Here is a 15,390-nt window from a genome sequence, read left to right on the forward strand (position 1 = left end):
TATTTCCATGTTAATTGGCTCATTTCAAGAAAATACATTGTTTAGTATATTTAACATAGCATATCACATTTGCATATTCACTCTCCTTTTATGAATAGCTGACGAGGTCGCGTCTCGGGGCTTTATTATAAGATGTTGGATAATGTTGCCCGATATGGCTCGGGATCTTATCATTTCCGCTGTTTACTCGTTTTATTATCGATTGATGTCATTTTATTGCTTGCGCCCTGTAGTCATGTAGATTTGCATGTTTAGGGATGAAAATCAGAAACGATTGCATGAAACACCCTTATCAAAGGAGGAAAGGTACGGATAACGAGCTATATGTAAAACTTACGTAACCGAGTGTCCGCACCCACGAATTTCTAGTTCATGGAAGTAACTGTGAACTCTTTTATCTTATTTGGGCTTTATTCAACCTATAATTGATTAGTAACGACTCTTAAAAAAAATGAATATCATAATCAATCAAATATAATTAACATTGCGACTGATAGAGTTTGGGAGAGCCCGTATCAAGCACAAGCATCTACCTCCCAAGATGAATTTGCTCAACAATCTATCCAGACACCTCGGGGATTTCATTGGTCTCGGGAGGGTCGCGACATGGAGTATTAGAATATTTAAATATTAAATCAGGCATTCATATGACGGTTTAATTTTTTAGAGGACTTGACAGTGATCTCGCAAAATTTTACCATGTGTAAGTTCCTTAAATCTCCTACCGTCTTCAATTCAAATCAAATAAGAAAATTTAAGAAAGCGTTCTTTCCACCCATAAGGGAGCGCTCTTTTCACCCAAAAGAAATATTCATGGGAATCGATTGATATTGTACCACGTCTTATTTTTCCCTCTTGCTAACTTTCATCATTCCTTCATAATAAATATCCCATAGACGCACTTTGAAGAAAGAAATCTCAAAATCCATGATGAGCATTTGAGTAGTGGCAGAATGAGGCACACCTTAGAATTTTGCATTAATGCAAAGGAGAATGCAACCAGATGAATATAGACAGAGACCCAAGTCGTTGCATAGGATAACGACGTGGACCTCAAAGACCTTTTGACTTGGTGCTTGAGGGTCTTGCACTGCAAAACTTGGACCAACCCCACCAAAGTGCGTACATCTTGGTGCTACGATTTGGTTAAGATGTTGTCTATTGCTTGGCTTATAGCAGGGGGCAAAGCCAAGCACTTGCTCTGTTTAAAAAATATAGACCCAAGTCGAAGTATGCCTCATGAAACGGATTAATTCTAAGATCCAGAGTCCCATATAATATGAGAGAAAGTCGGTAATGTCATTTATACACCCTTAAATGATCACTATATGAGTACTCCTTTTGAAGGTTTGATTCTTGTTGTCTTGGGCTAAAGGATCACATTAACTATTCGATATGCCCGGGTGTGAGTTTCAAAGAATAAATGGAATAAGTACTCGACATTCTCGATCACATTAACAATCATAGAGAGCTGCCGAATTCACGAGGGTTGAAAATGGATTTCAGCCAATATGAACAATAAGAACTCAACACCACCGCCCGCAGCGGCTGCATTGGTTTGCGCTCTTGTCCCCCCCACGAAGGGATCGGAGTTCGAACCCCAGCGTAGTCGTTAGGGATTCTTAAGTGTGGCGCCGTGGTGGTGGGTCCTGCGCTAGCATCACCCCAGGTTTATCCCTCCGGCTGTCGGCCGTGCGGAAAGTTCCTGGATTATCAAAAAAAAAAAAAAAACAATAAGAACTCAACATTCTTGACGTCGGCTCGTCACCTGCAAGATAAGGCCAACAACTTTTGCTTTAATAAACAAGCGAGAAAAGCCATTTCTATCTGGTCAAGACCTACAACACAATAAAAGAGCACAAAAGGAACAAGAGACTTGAAGGACAAGACATTCGCGCGTCTTGACTGCAAAGTTTATGTGTCCTCTCCCACATAACAAACATTTTCTTGTGAAATCCAACTTTAAATCAGAGCCCAGTTCCTCAATTTCTTCATATCACTCTTTTTAAGTTGAACTTCAACTTATTTGTGAGGTTCTTGCTAATTTTATTCCTTAATTTTCAAGTTTACTCACCTAATAATACAGGGGTTATTAAACAAGTGAAACACTCAACTTATTAACATAGACAGATCACTGAAAATGGGAGGTAATTTTGGTATATCTGTTGGTTAGTTTTATCTTGTAAACTTGTTATATGATATAACTTTATACCAAAGTAACGACTTTTTGATGATTGCAAACTAAATGATCCATATTCGTTATAATTCTCGAACCAATGGTTATCATTATGAATGTAACGTCTTTCAAACTCATGAACAACGGCATCATCACTAAGAAGTCCATATTCAAGACGATGAATGAATAGTACCTTCTTATATATTTACCCTGATTTAATTTTTGTGTCTTTGCGCTCTATACTTTCTTTTCAAAAGCCTAAGTTAGTTCCCTTTCATTCGATCTTAGCCATGCAGAGTCGCACCTTCTCACTTAAGTGACTCGAAATCTTTCTGAAATTCAAATACAGAGACTTCTATGTTGCCGAAGTGAGCTATGCAGGTATGCTCGAAATCTTTTCAAAAATTGGCTAGAATAATTATATTGAAATTTCACGTAAAAATTTATAACTGAATTGGTAAAATTGAAAGGTTTAGAACTCAATTGGCACACATGCAATACATCTAGGATTGATTGGACAATTTCCCCGTTCGTTCATTTGAAAATTTTCATCTATTTTTGTTTGCAAATATTATTTAATTCTCCACTTTGTCGTTCATCTTGCAGGTTATGACGGTAGCTTTAGAAGTCCCACTTTGGGCATGGTCGCCCCACCCCCACCCCCCCACGACGACGTGCGGTCTCGAAAATGAGTGCATTTTGGGTGGTGGCTCTCCTCCACTCTTGGTGACTTGGGGGGTCTTGATTGTCTGGTTGACTTTGTCCAATTTCTAGAAAGGAAAAATGACACAAATAATCCTTAAATTTTGACTCAATATGCAATGTGATTTCTGAACTTTTAATTTGTTCAATTTGGTTTCTGAACTTTAACCCAATGTGCAATGTGGTTCCTAAACTTTTAATTTGTTTAATGTCGTCCCTAAACTTTTGGTACATGTTCAATTCAGTCCATGAATTATACGAAAATATTCAATATAGTCCTTCCATTAATTCAAGTTCAGGGATTACATTAAATATTTTTCATATACTTCAATAACTATATTAAACATGTACCAAAAGTCCAATGACCACATTGAACAAATTAAAAGTTCAAGGACCACATTGAATATTAGGCTGTAGTTCAGGAACTACATTGAATAAATTAAAAGTTAAAGGATTACATTACTTATTAGATCAAAGTTTAAGGACTGTCCGTGTGATTATCCTTCTAGAAATAAGAGTGTTCTTCAATCCAACACACGTTTACACGGATTCTATTCAATACTCGTTTCCCATTTGGTCAGAGCTTGTCTTGGTTTGATTCAGTGTCGTTTCCTTCACTTTTGGAAGAAAATGTCAATACACCCTTTGAAGGGGTTAATTTAAAAAAAAAGCACAAACTTTAGGTTGAGTGACAATTCTGGCCCGACTTTTTTTTGTTTCGTAAAAAAATATCAACTTTAGGTCGAGTGACAATTCTGGCCCTGACTTTTTTTGTCTCATAAAAAATCACCAACTTTCACTCTGATCTCAAATCTGGCCCCCTGTTGATTTTCTGTCTGAAGTTACCATTGTTTGAGAAAAAAAGGTTATGGTGGTGAGCTTGGTGAATCTCGTCCATGGCATCTATCGACGAACGGTGGTTTACAGTTTCATATTACGATAAAATGACGAAGTCTGGCCAGAGAGATTCAATCTGTAGATATTTTTTATTTGCCGATGAAGTGCAGGAGACGAACAGTTTCACCATTATTTTTCAAGCTGTGGCTCAGAAAATAGGACAATGAATAGTGCTTTAAATCCAGTCAACAAGCCACGTGGATTTATTACTAAAGTGGAATAGTCAAGTTAGATAATCAATGGTTTTAACTCAATAAGGGTCAGATTTGGAATTTAAGTGAAAGTTGTTACTTTTTTACGAGATAAAAAAAATTGGGGCCAAAATTATCACTAAACCTAAAGCTGTTATTTTTTTACGAGACAAAAAAAAATTTGGACCAAAATTGTCCCTCAATCTAAAATTGGTGCTGTTTTTTGGAATTGTGCCCCTTTGAAGTGGGGCTTCTTTTTGGGCACGGTAAGCCCGAGTTTATGTCTGTCTTGAGTGCACGAAACACTTTTTATATATAAAAATAGATTGTAATCATCAGGAGTTTTTTTACACCGATATTTCCCGCTGAGATCTGATAGTCAATTTTGTACTCTTTGGAATCGGTCGCCTGTATTTGTTGTGTTGGGAAGTTTGTGATTTCCATATTTCCATATTTCAATTGCACATCATGAAACTAGAGATTGCAAGCATTAACATAATAGTAATCGGGTCAATAGGATGTTGGATGAGGAAGTTATCACCTATCGAATTTTTGTCATATTTTTTTATACTCGAAAAAGGTCTCAGAGCCCAAACCATACCAAGGTTTCGGACTTGAACGAAACTTTCCATATCTCTAACTTATTGGAAAATTTTATTTTTTGAAAGTGTTAAGTCACCAAGACACCGTCCGGTTCATAGACGCAAGCCTAGGGACACAAGATGTGCCGAAATCTCGGGTCCATGATTTTGCGATTCAACCCAGCAATACTCGTCTCATTAGAAAGCTCTTATCATGAGCTTTTTAATCGAGCTCCCTCACATAAAGATCACGTGAATTACTGATTGTTCAATCTCGATTTTATTACGTAATATCCGATGTCTCATTCCATATCATACATTATGTACAACGGACTTCAATGTGCATGGTCATACACAATGGGGTCAGCCAATATGTAAGATGATTCAATATTTGTGCCTCATCGCTCATCGGATAAAATTTGATTTTTTATATTGTTTTTGAATGAATCATGGACAATGCATGATAATGCAACTTAAGGCTTAATGGAAGAGTTGAGGTACAAAAATGGCATTTTGGCTTGCTAATCTGTCCGTCACGAAAGCGAACCTCCGAATTAAGCCTATGGTCAATGCACATAGACCAGTCACCTTGCGCATAGGCATCCTAGGTATAAATGGACCTAGGTTATATAAATCGATCTATGGCGACTTGTCTTTGCTTTTCAATTTATGTATTTGATTTCGTAACCAACTCAAACCTACGGTTTGGGAAGATCCTAGGAACCGAGGCACTACTAACTAGCGACCCCGATTTGACCCTTTCAACGTTTTACACATCCGTGTAGGATTCTTTCTTTGTTTCCGTAACTCACGCGTGCACCCAAAATTATTCTTGGCTACCCTTCACATGTGTCCTCGAATTCAATTGCTATATATCTAATTCATTTTCAGTGCAATTAAATTTTGTCTTGACTAAGACCAACCTAAAGATTAGGCCGTCCTCGCTTTCCCTGATTTCCTTTGCCTACGTTTAGTGATGCCAAGTGGTTTAAAAATGCCACGGCACTGCACAAGAAAACATCACATGAGAATGTTTGGTCAAGGTACGTTTTGCCTTTCATATTGTCATATGCATCTTAGGGCAAGGTACGTTTTTGTCGGGCTGTGGCTCGTGTGAATGTTTGGCTAGATTAGATTGAGTAGTTGTCGATGCCGAGCAATTCTTGAGAAACAGTTTTCTATCAAACAAATGGACTCTTATAGTCAAAATCCATGATGAACATTTGAATGGTGGCTGAATTAGGCGTACTTAAATAACCTTGTTAGAATTTGCATTTATGTAAAGGAAAATGCAACCGGATGAATATAGACAGACCCAAGTTGTTGCATAGCATAACGACATGGACCTCGAGACTTTGATGATTTGGGGCTTGCTGGTCTTGCACTGCGAAACTTGGCCAAACGTGAAGTTTTCCACAAGAAAGCTGTTCAGTCCAGCCCCACCAAAGTGCGTGCATCTTGGTGCTACGACTTCTATTGCTTGGCTTATAGCAGGGAGCAAAGGCAAGGCACTTGCTCTTGTTTCAACTTGAAGCTTTATGATGGTGAGGCATGACTACTTGCATGTAGGGGTGATCGGTTCTAGGGTGGATAGGTTTCAGACCTAAAATCTGGAGCCTACCCTGTTATAACCGGTTCTCAGTTTTTGAAACTTGGAACCTGGAACCTACCCTATTTGTCCTGGAACCTGTATTGGCATCTACCCTATTTTTCCGGTCCGATTTCAAGGTTTACCCAAGAACCTATTTTTCTTTTGTTCCTTTTCCTAGTTTCATTTTTTCCAGTAAAATAATATGAGTAATAATGAAACAATTCAAAGTAAAAGATGAATAATAAAAATCACTATTCGCCAAAAGCAATAAAAAAAAATATAGTAATAGTATGATCTATGGTTTTTTTTGTTTAACACAAGCTAAAAACCGGTTCCAAAATTGGTCCGGGTGGATCTTCACTTGGAATCGAGAACCGGACTAGTTCCAACTGATTCCCAAAAAATGGAATCGATTCCCAGACCGGTTCAAACAAGAACCAATTCCCGAACCTATTTTTCAAGTGGTCTGGTCCGATTCCTGGGTAAACCCGATCCAGTTGCACACCCCTACTTGCATGGCTGCAGAGAGAGAGAGAGACAGGGAAAGACTCCTGGACTAGCCCTGAGGATGAGACGAGACTGTGCGACAATCGAAAGTCGTTGAGTTGACTTGGAGTTATTTGTGGACTATCAGTTTACCAAACTTTGATTGAAAGAAACGTGTAACTTCTCGTTCTGGTTTTTCAATTGAAATGCAGAGCGATGGCTACATTTTCCCTGAATTATCAGATAGGCTAGATCACAAGGCACTCGTGAAAAGTGTAGAAAACAATTCTACACAGGGGCTAATACACAACTTTACTTGGTCTCTTGCTCTTCACACTTTTCTAAATCATCATTGCTAAAACTAGTCCACATCTAATCTAATGAATAATCTATCTCCCGGTGCGAAGTACGCCTCAGGAGATTGATTACTTCTAATATCTAGTGTCCCATAAAAGATGAGTGAAAGTTGGTAATGTTATTTATACACCCTTAAATCGTCACCAAATGAGTACTCCTTTTGAAGGTTTTGATTCTTGTTGTCTAGGTGAAAGGATCACACTAACTATTCGATGTACTAGTGCACAAAACCCAAAATACAATAATAGAGAGCTGCTGTATTTGTGAGGGTTGAAAAATGGATTTCGGCCAATATGAACAACAATAACTCGATATTCTCGACGTCAACTCGTCATCAGCAAGATGAGCCAAGACCACAACACAATAATAAGTGAGAAAAGCCATTTCTATCTAGGCAAGACCACAACACAATAATAGAGCGCAATTGGAACAAGCGAGTTGAAGGACTGCAAAGTATATGTGTCGTCTCGCACGTTACTACTCATACTTTCTGATGAAATCCCCCTCTAATCAGAGCCAAGTTCCTCAATTTCTTCATATCACTCTTTTGAAGTTTAACTTCAATTCATTTGTGAGGTTTTTGCTAATTTTATTCCTTAATTTTCAAATTTACGCAGTGATGAATGAATACCCAATCCAATTTGCACATAACCTAACCTTATTCCCCAATTATTTGGGGGCATATGCATGTCGCCAAGGTAGGCCTCGACTCCATCGATCTCCTCAAATGGTGATGGAAAGCAACCGTGCAGGACCCGCTTTGAAGTTCTCCATCAGTCCAACAACAAAAATTTCAAGAGGTGATGTCGACTTTGACTTTTTGGGAGACGGTTGACTTGGAGTCAAGTCATCGGGATGTTGGTGGATAATTTCTTAACGGAGAACACTTAAAAATGCGTGAGAAGACAAAGCTCATATAATATATTAAATATACGTTCCTTGACATGCTTCAAGTCATAGAATGTGTGTTTTTCCAGTTCCTTTTCAAATACTACTAAAATTAATTATTGATGGTTACATTTATCGTCATGGTAAATGAAATTATGAACACATTACATACACGGTACACGGCGATATAAAACAACGATTGGTTTCATTCACTATCGTTCCTTCACTTGCTCTCTATAAATGCCCTATGTCTACTCTTAAGAAGCCACGCAAAACCCAATTTCTCAAAGTTTGAACAAATGCGCCCAAGCCAAAAACTTGAAGCCTAATCGAGTGACTTGAGTGCGATATAGCTTTTGTTTTCAATTTCATCATCATTCATGGCTGGACATGATACTGTGAAAGTGCTGGTACTAGTAAGTGTTCGAAACAAACGCTGAAAAACAAATACAGAATACAAGAATTTACGTGGTTCGATCACAAGGCGATCTACGTTCACGGGCGAGGCAAAACAAGATTCTACTATAATAAAAAAGAGTACAGCTTTCAGAAGTCGAAAAATGACTTAACAAAACCTCAAGGCTCACAAAACTCTCTCAAAATGAAAATCTCTCTTAATCAATGGAAAAACCTAGCCGCAGTATAAATAGGGCTCCCTAAAAAAAAATTCCTTGGGCTACACCCCCAAACCCCCCAAGACATTTGTTCACTTTCTCCAGCTTAAGCGAACCGCCACAAAGATTTGTTCGCTTGCTCCAGGTTGGGCCTATTGGCCCAACCCTTCACGTCACGAACTAAATCTCAATTTTTTCTCCACTTTTGGATCGCACAAAAAATATGTCGAGTCGGGTGATGAACCGGACCAAGTACATAAAATTCAAGACATATTTAACAGTAAGTCTGTTGTTAATTTTAGACAATGCGTGTGTATGCTTGTGCAAAAACAAAAGCTCATCCTCCATTTGCTTTGAAGAAGAAGGGAATGCTCTGCTCCAGTTCAAACAAAGTCTCTCCGACACTTTTCACCTCCTCTCCTCGTGGAATGGCGAAGATCGTTGCCGACGGACGGGAGTAAAGTGCGACCGAGCAAATGGACATGTCATCATGCTCCAAATCACAACAGGAACTGAATTCCAGTTACGACAGACTTTTTCCACAGCTAGTGAACTAAACTCTTCTTTACTCAATTTGAAATACTTGAGCTACCTAGACTTGAGTGGAATCTTTTTTGAAAATGCAAACATGCTCAAATTCATCGGCTCAATGAAGCAGTTGAGGTACCTTAACTTGTCCAACTCTTACGATTTTGCAACTATTCCTCGTGAATGGGGAAATCTCACTAAGTTGGAAGTCCTTGATCTCCATTGTTATTTTAATATGAGTATAGTTGAAGACATTCAATGGGTTTCGCGTCTTCAAGCATTGAATTACCTTGACATGAGCAGCCTGAATATTACCGGATTTAAAGAGCCCATGCAGGTGATCAGTGTACTTCCATCTTTATCACATTTGAGCCTATCAGCTTGTGGGCTTCATAAATTTCACCAGTCTTCTGGTCGCTTGGCCAATTCTACTTCTCTTCATCTTCAATACCTCGATCTTTCATGAAATTGTTTTCAAAGTCCAATCCCAAGCACTATATTTCAAAACATAACTTCTCTCCGGCACCTTGATCTTTCAAGTAACTTTTTCAAAGGTCCTATCCCGAGCTCTGTATTTCAAAACATGATTTCTCTTTGGCACCTTGATCTTTAAGAGAATCTTTTTAAAGGTCTCATTCCGAGCACTATATTTCGAAACACGATTTCTCTCCAACACCTTGATCTTTCAGGGAATCTTTTTGAAGGTCCCATCCCGAGCATTATAATTCAAAGTATGACCTCTCTCCGGCTCCTCGATCTTTCATCAAACCTTTTCATCTCTTCAATACCAAGGTGCTTGGATAACTTGAGGAGTCTTGTCGATCTCAACCTTGCAGAAAATCATTTGCAAAGCATTGAAGGAGGGCTGCTCTCTTTCTTAAGGAACAAACCATTCCTCCGGTCATTATTGTTGGGATATAACGATTTTCATGAGGAGATACTTTCAGTGGAGGGAAATTTTTCGGGGCTTATCGGGAAAAACTTGAAGCGATTGGAGATAAATAACAATTTTCTTCGGGGAGATTTGCCAGATTGTCTGATGCACTTGAAAAACCTGACAAGGCTTGACCTATCACATAATCAATTTCATGGAACCATCCCTTCATCATATGGTTGGTTATGCTTGGAAGAACTTGTTCTTTCTTATAATCAATTAACAGGGAATATTCCAGAGGCATTCAAAAGATTACAAGTCTTATCCTTGTTAGATCTCAGTAACAATCTTCTAAATGGCACCATTCCACACAGTCTCGGACAACTTCAAGATCTTTACCATTTAGATCTTTCAGTAAATTCCTTGAGTGGAATAGTTTCCGAAATCCACTTGTCCAACCTCTCGAAGCTATGGTACTTAGATATCAGCAACAATTATTTAGCTTTCGCGGTGGATTCCGACTGGGTACCACCCTTCAATCTCTTGCACATTCGGATGATGTCTTGCGAGTTCAAAACGGAATTTCGGCGATGGATAAGAACGCAAGTCAATGTAACAGAGATAGTTTTGTCCAATGCCTCCATCATAGGAGCTCTTCCAGATTGGCTAGGTGTTATGTCATTCTCCTACCTGAATCTCTCTTACAACCAAATAAATGGATCTCTACCAAAATTTCCTTTCGAATTGATTTTGTTAGATCTCTCTCGTAACTTAATCTCAGGACCTATTCCAAAATATATTGACCTAGCGATGCCTCATTTGAATTTCTTGTATCCGAATGATAATCTCTTGAGTGGTCCAAAACCGACCTCATTATGCGAGATGGAATTTCTGGAGGTGTTGCACCTTGGAAGGAATGAATTAGTTGTCAATATACCTGCTTGTTGGAAGGAGGAGCAACCTATGAGTCTCCTTGATTTATCATCCAACAAGTTGTCTAGAGTCATATCGAGTTCTTTGGGAAATCTAAACCGGCTTAAGTCAATGCACTTGAACAACAACAGTCTCCATGGAAAAATTCCTGGGACTATGAACTATTGCATAAACTTGGCGATTTTGGATCTTGGCGAGAACAAAATCTTGGGAAGTGGTCCACATTGGTTTGGACCATGCTTTCAGTTTCTACAGATTCTTAGACTACAAGAGAACATGTTCAATGGTAGTATTCCTTCACAGCTATGCTTACTCCCCGCACTGCAAATATTGGACTTGGCAGTGAATAATCTAGCGGGAATGATTCCAAACTGTCTTGGCTATATGAAAGATATGAAATTGAACAAAAGCATAGATGAAGGCAACTCACTCTCCCCTACTTATGAGCCTACACCTTTCAAGAATGGGACGCTGCCTCTTGCCATCACTCCATCAGATTGGAATCAAATGCATGTGGAACAGGTCGTGAAGTGGATAGACCTAGACTGCACAGCTCTTGATCTACAGCTTATGGTCAATTTGGATCTCTCAAGCAACAAATTGATTGGGTTGATCCCTGAAGAGCTGACCTTGCTCTCTGTCGCGACCTAAAAAAAATCGGTTTTTCGATCTTAGGCTAATGGATTACTAGATCAATTAAATTAACTAACCTAGCTCGAGTTCTCCCAAACTCTACCAAATCACAACTTAGGTCCAATTGTGAGCATGCAAATATTTTCAATGGGAGTCGCCACTAATCATTTAAGGTAGGTTGATTAGAAACCTAAATAAAATAGCGGGAGTACTATTTTATTTCAGCGAACCAGAAATTATGGATTCGGGGACTTCGTTACGCTAGATTCCCTGACGCCCTTTCGGTACCAATTTCAAGAAAAATACTCAATTTGACAATTTTGATAAATCCTGACTTAGAGTTCAAAGGTGCAGAAATTTTCTTTTTTGATTTTTTTATTTATTTAAATGAAAGCTAACCTATATGTAATGGCGTGCAAAAAATTGACATGCGATTAATGCAACCTAACATGCAAACTATATGTCATGCGACGACGTGACCTATTTCTAATGACGGGCATATTATTTTTTGTATTTTTTCTTAATGAAATTCGGAATTAAAAATGCCAATTATCTAAACATGCAATTTTAAACTAAAGAAATTAACCTATTCTAGAGTAATATTTTTGGTATTTTTTTTAATCAAAATTCGAAATTAAAATCAAGTAAAAAAATAACCGCTAAATCTTTCTAATTAAGTTTCGATCTGAAGCTTGACAGATCGATCCTAAAATTCGAAATACCCGCTATGGAAATAACTCTATCTAAAGCCCGATAGATAGATTTATTTCCACGTGTGCGGTTGCGGATTAGGAAATTTTCCTAATCGATCACATCTTGAAAAAATTTAGTTATCTTAAATATTTTGGATATATTCAAAAGATTTTTGAAAATTCTAAATTCTATCCAAATTTGATAAGATCAGATATCCAAGATTTCAAAAAAAAAGAAATAAATCCTAATTGAAATATGCTTATTACTCGAATATGCAAAATTAGATATCAATAAGCACAAATTAGACAACAAAATATTCGAATCAAATCGGGATAAGATAATTACCTGATTTGCAGATTTCTTTCCTAATTTGAATTTGCAGCAAATCGGGATTGCAGATCGGGATGGTGACCGGGGGTGCGTCGGCAGCGACTTCGGAGGATATCGGTGGTGGACGGTGACGACGACGACGCTCGCGGTGGTGCTTTCGCTCAACGACGGTCGCAGTGGTGACTCACGAGGCTTCGTGGTTGGACTTGACTGAACACGGCTAAGCTGATCGTGGTGATGCCCTTATTGCGTGGACACCCAGCTCGGTGGGGGCTGCGTTGGTATTTTCGAACACGACCAGAAGTCTCCAAGTGACTCTTTTCTTCTTTGCTGAGCGTCCTCCACGTTGGATTGCCCTCTGATTACTATTTTTTTAATTCAACTTCATTAAAGCCCTCTTGACCTTTGCTTGGAATTTTTCTTTAATCTGCAAAGGCACAAGAACAACTTTATCGCGAAGAGCACAAAGGGGTGGTCAGTGTGACGCCAGCGCAGCAACGTTGTTGATCACGGGACGGAGTAGCTGCAAATTTCTCGGTGCAGAATCAAGGGCAACTTCGTCGTCGCAATGCGTAGTTGGACGTCACGGAGCGGGGCAGCAGCATATGTGGTGCAGCGGAGGGACAACGCCAGGGGCAGCGGCTAAGCACGGGCATAGGCACAGTGGGAGGAGCGCGAACGGCGGTGGCTTCGCCGGTCTCTCTCTCTTTCTCTCACTTTTTCTCTCCCTTTTGCTCTCTCTAAAAATTCTAATTTTCAGATTATGAGAGCCCCCTTTAATTATGACACATAACGATGTATTTATAATGTAAACCTAGGTCAATTAGCCGGGCTTTCTAGTCCTAATGGGCTTAGGCTTGGGCTTAGGCTTTAATTATCATTTAATCTCAAGTGGGCTGAATTAATGTGAACTTTTATTTAATTAAGCATAATGGGCTAATTCAAGCTCAAATTAAGACAACCAAGCCCTTCTGACTTGTAATTTTCGGCCCATGCTTTCCGAGTGAGCCGAGTCTCGTTCGGTGCCCGAGCTCAATTTACATGACGAATTCTAAGCTCGTTTGCCACCGCCAATCCGATGCGGAATGCAATTAATCTATATGAACATAAACTATATGCTGTGCAATTTTAATATTTTTGTTTAGGGGTTAAAATTTAATCCCTAATTTTCTATGCAATTAACCACTAAATGATGCGCCGAAATTTAGGTGTCAACACTCTCCAAGTTACGAGGCTTGAAATTATCCCACAACTTTCTTTCTGGAGGCATCCCGATTATGATTGGTGACATGAAATCACTCGAGTCACTTGATCTTTCGAATAATCAACTTTCAGGAGCAATCCCACAGAGCTTTTCTGCATTTACATCATTGAGCAAACTAAACTTGTCACACAACAACTTCACGGGGCCAATTCCGAAAGGAAATCAAATCCAGACCCTTGATGATCCTTCCATTTATGCCGACAATCCTCTCCTTTGCGGCAATCCTCTAAAAAAGAAATGCCCCAGTGCGGAAGCCCCTCAAGCGCTAGAAGAAGATACTGATGAAGAAGGTAAGCTTGAAAAGGTGATGTTCTACGTTGTCATAATGCTCGGATTTGCAGCTGGGTTTTGGGGAGCTATTGGAGTTCTGGTGTACAAGAAGAATTGGAGACGCGTCTACTTCGACTATATGGATCGTAAAACAGACATGTTCTACGTGATTGTTGTAGTGAAGGCAGCCAAGTTGAGAAGGAGAGATTGAGAAGAGCATAACCGGCCCGTTCTCCACGTCAATCAATCCAATCGTTCATTGATCTCCTGAAGTTCTTGCTTTCTTGTTTAAGCAGAATCATCTCTGTAGTTGGCTTGTTACTCCTTATGAGCGGTAGCCAATATTTTGTTTTCTTCAGTTTCAAGCTTGTCCGAGCAAGTCGTCAATAAAACAGCATGGCAAGTGCAAATCATGTCAATTTTGTAAATTTAGTGTTGCTCAGCTCTTTCGCATACTCGTGATGTTTTGCTTCTCAATGATGTAAACATATATTAGCAATTCCATTTCATCCTGTCTATGCTTGTGCTGCTGATTGCATGTTGAGGGTAATACAACATCAGGACAAGGAGGCGCAGTGCCCACTAATGTTCAATGGATTCCTTTCCTAGGTTATCTTTCCTTTCTCAATCTTGAGACATCAGGAAAAAAAAAAAAAACCATGCATGTAATCAAAATCTGAATGAAACAATATTACACAAGGAAGAGTACATAGAGTGAATCACTCAGCTGATAATACAGGGGCTATTAAACAAGTGAAATACTCAACTTATTAACATAGACAGATCACTGAAAATGGGAGGTAATTTTGGTATATCTATTGATTGGTTTTATCCTGTGAACTTGTTGTATGACATAACTTTAGACCAAAATAACGACTTTTTGATGATTGCAAACTAAATGATCCATATTCGTTATAATACTCGAACCAATGGTTAATCAAAATGAATGTAACGTCTTTCAAACTCACGAACAACGGCATCATCACTAGGAAGTCCATATTCAAGACGATGAATGAATAGTACCTTCTTATATTTTACCCTGGTTTAACTTTCATGTCTTTGCGCTCTATACTTTCTTTTCAAAAGCCTAAGTTAGTTCCCTTTAATTCGACCTTAGGCATGGACAGTCACACCTGCTCACGTAAGTGGCTCAAAATCTTTCCGAAATTCAAATAAAGAGATTTCTATGTTGCCGGAGCGAGCTATGCAGGTTTGCTCAAAATCTTTTCGAAAATTGCCGGAAGGATTACATTCAAATTTCAAGGAAAAATTTAAAACTGAATTGGGAAAATTGGAATGTTTAGAATTCAATTAGCACACGTGCAATACATTTAGAATTGATTGGATAATTTCCCGGTTCATTCATTAGAAATTTCTCGTCT

General features: G+C 38.8%; 1 protein-coding gene across 1 annotated transcript; it reads left to right on the top strand.

Moving 5' to 3' along the window:
- Positions 1 to 10,695: 10,695 nt before the first annotated feature.
- On the top strand, positions 10,696 to 14,409 carry LOC115685146 (receptor-like protein EIX2). Its single transcript, XM_056316794.1, has 2 exons — positions 10,696 to 11,460; positions 13,701 to 14,409. Exons 1-2 carry the CDS (start codon positions 10,696 to 10,698, stop codon positions 14,217 to 14,219), a joined length of 1,284 nt encoding a protein of 427 aa, XP_056172769.1. The 3' UTR covers positions 14,220 to 14,409.
- Positions 14,410 to 15,390: the final 981 nt, after the last annotated feature.

Source organism: Syzygium oleosum, unplaced genomic scaffold (genome assembly GCF_021117445.2).
Source record: "Syzygium oleosum isolate NSW1041296 unplaced genomic scaffold, Sole_v2.1 Sole_v2.12, whole genome shotgun sequence".
NCBI classification, from domain to species: Eukaryota; Viridiplantae; Streptophyta; class Magnoliopsida; order Myrtales; family Myrtaceae; genus Syzygium; species Syzygium oleosum.

Excerpts from the sequence above, each read along its gene's own strand:
- LOC115685146 (XM_056316794.1), top strand. The coding sequence starts at position 10,696 with ATGCCTCATTTGAATTTCTTGTATCCGAATGATAATCTCTTGAGTGGT. Across the intron at positions 11,461-13,700 it reads AGCTGACCTTGCTCTCTGTC|TTACGAGGCTTGAAATTATC; the intron begins GCGACCTAAAAA and ends ACACTCTCCAAG.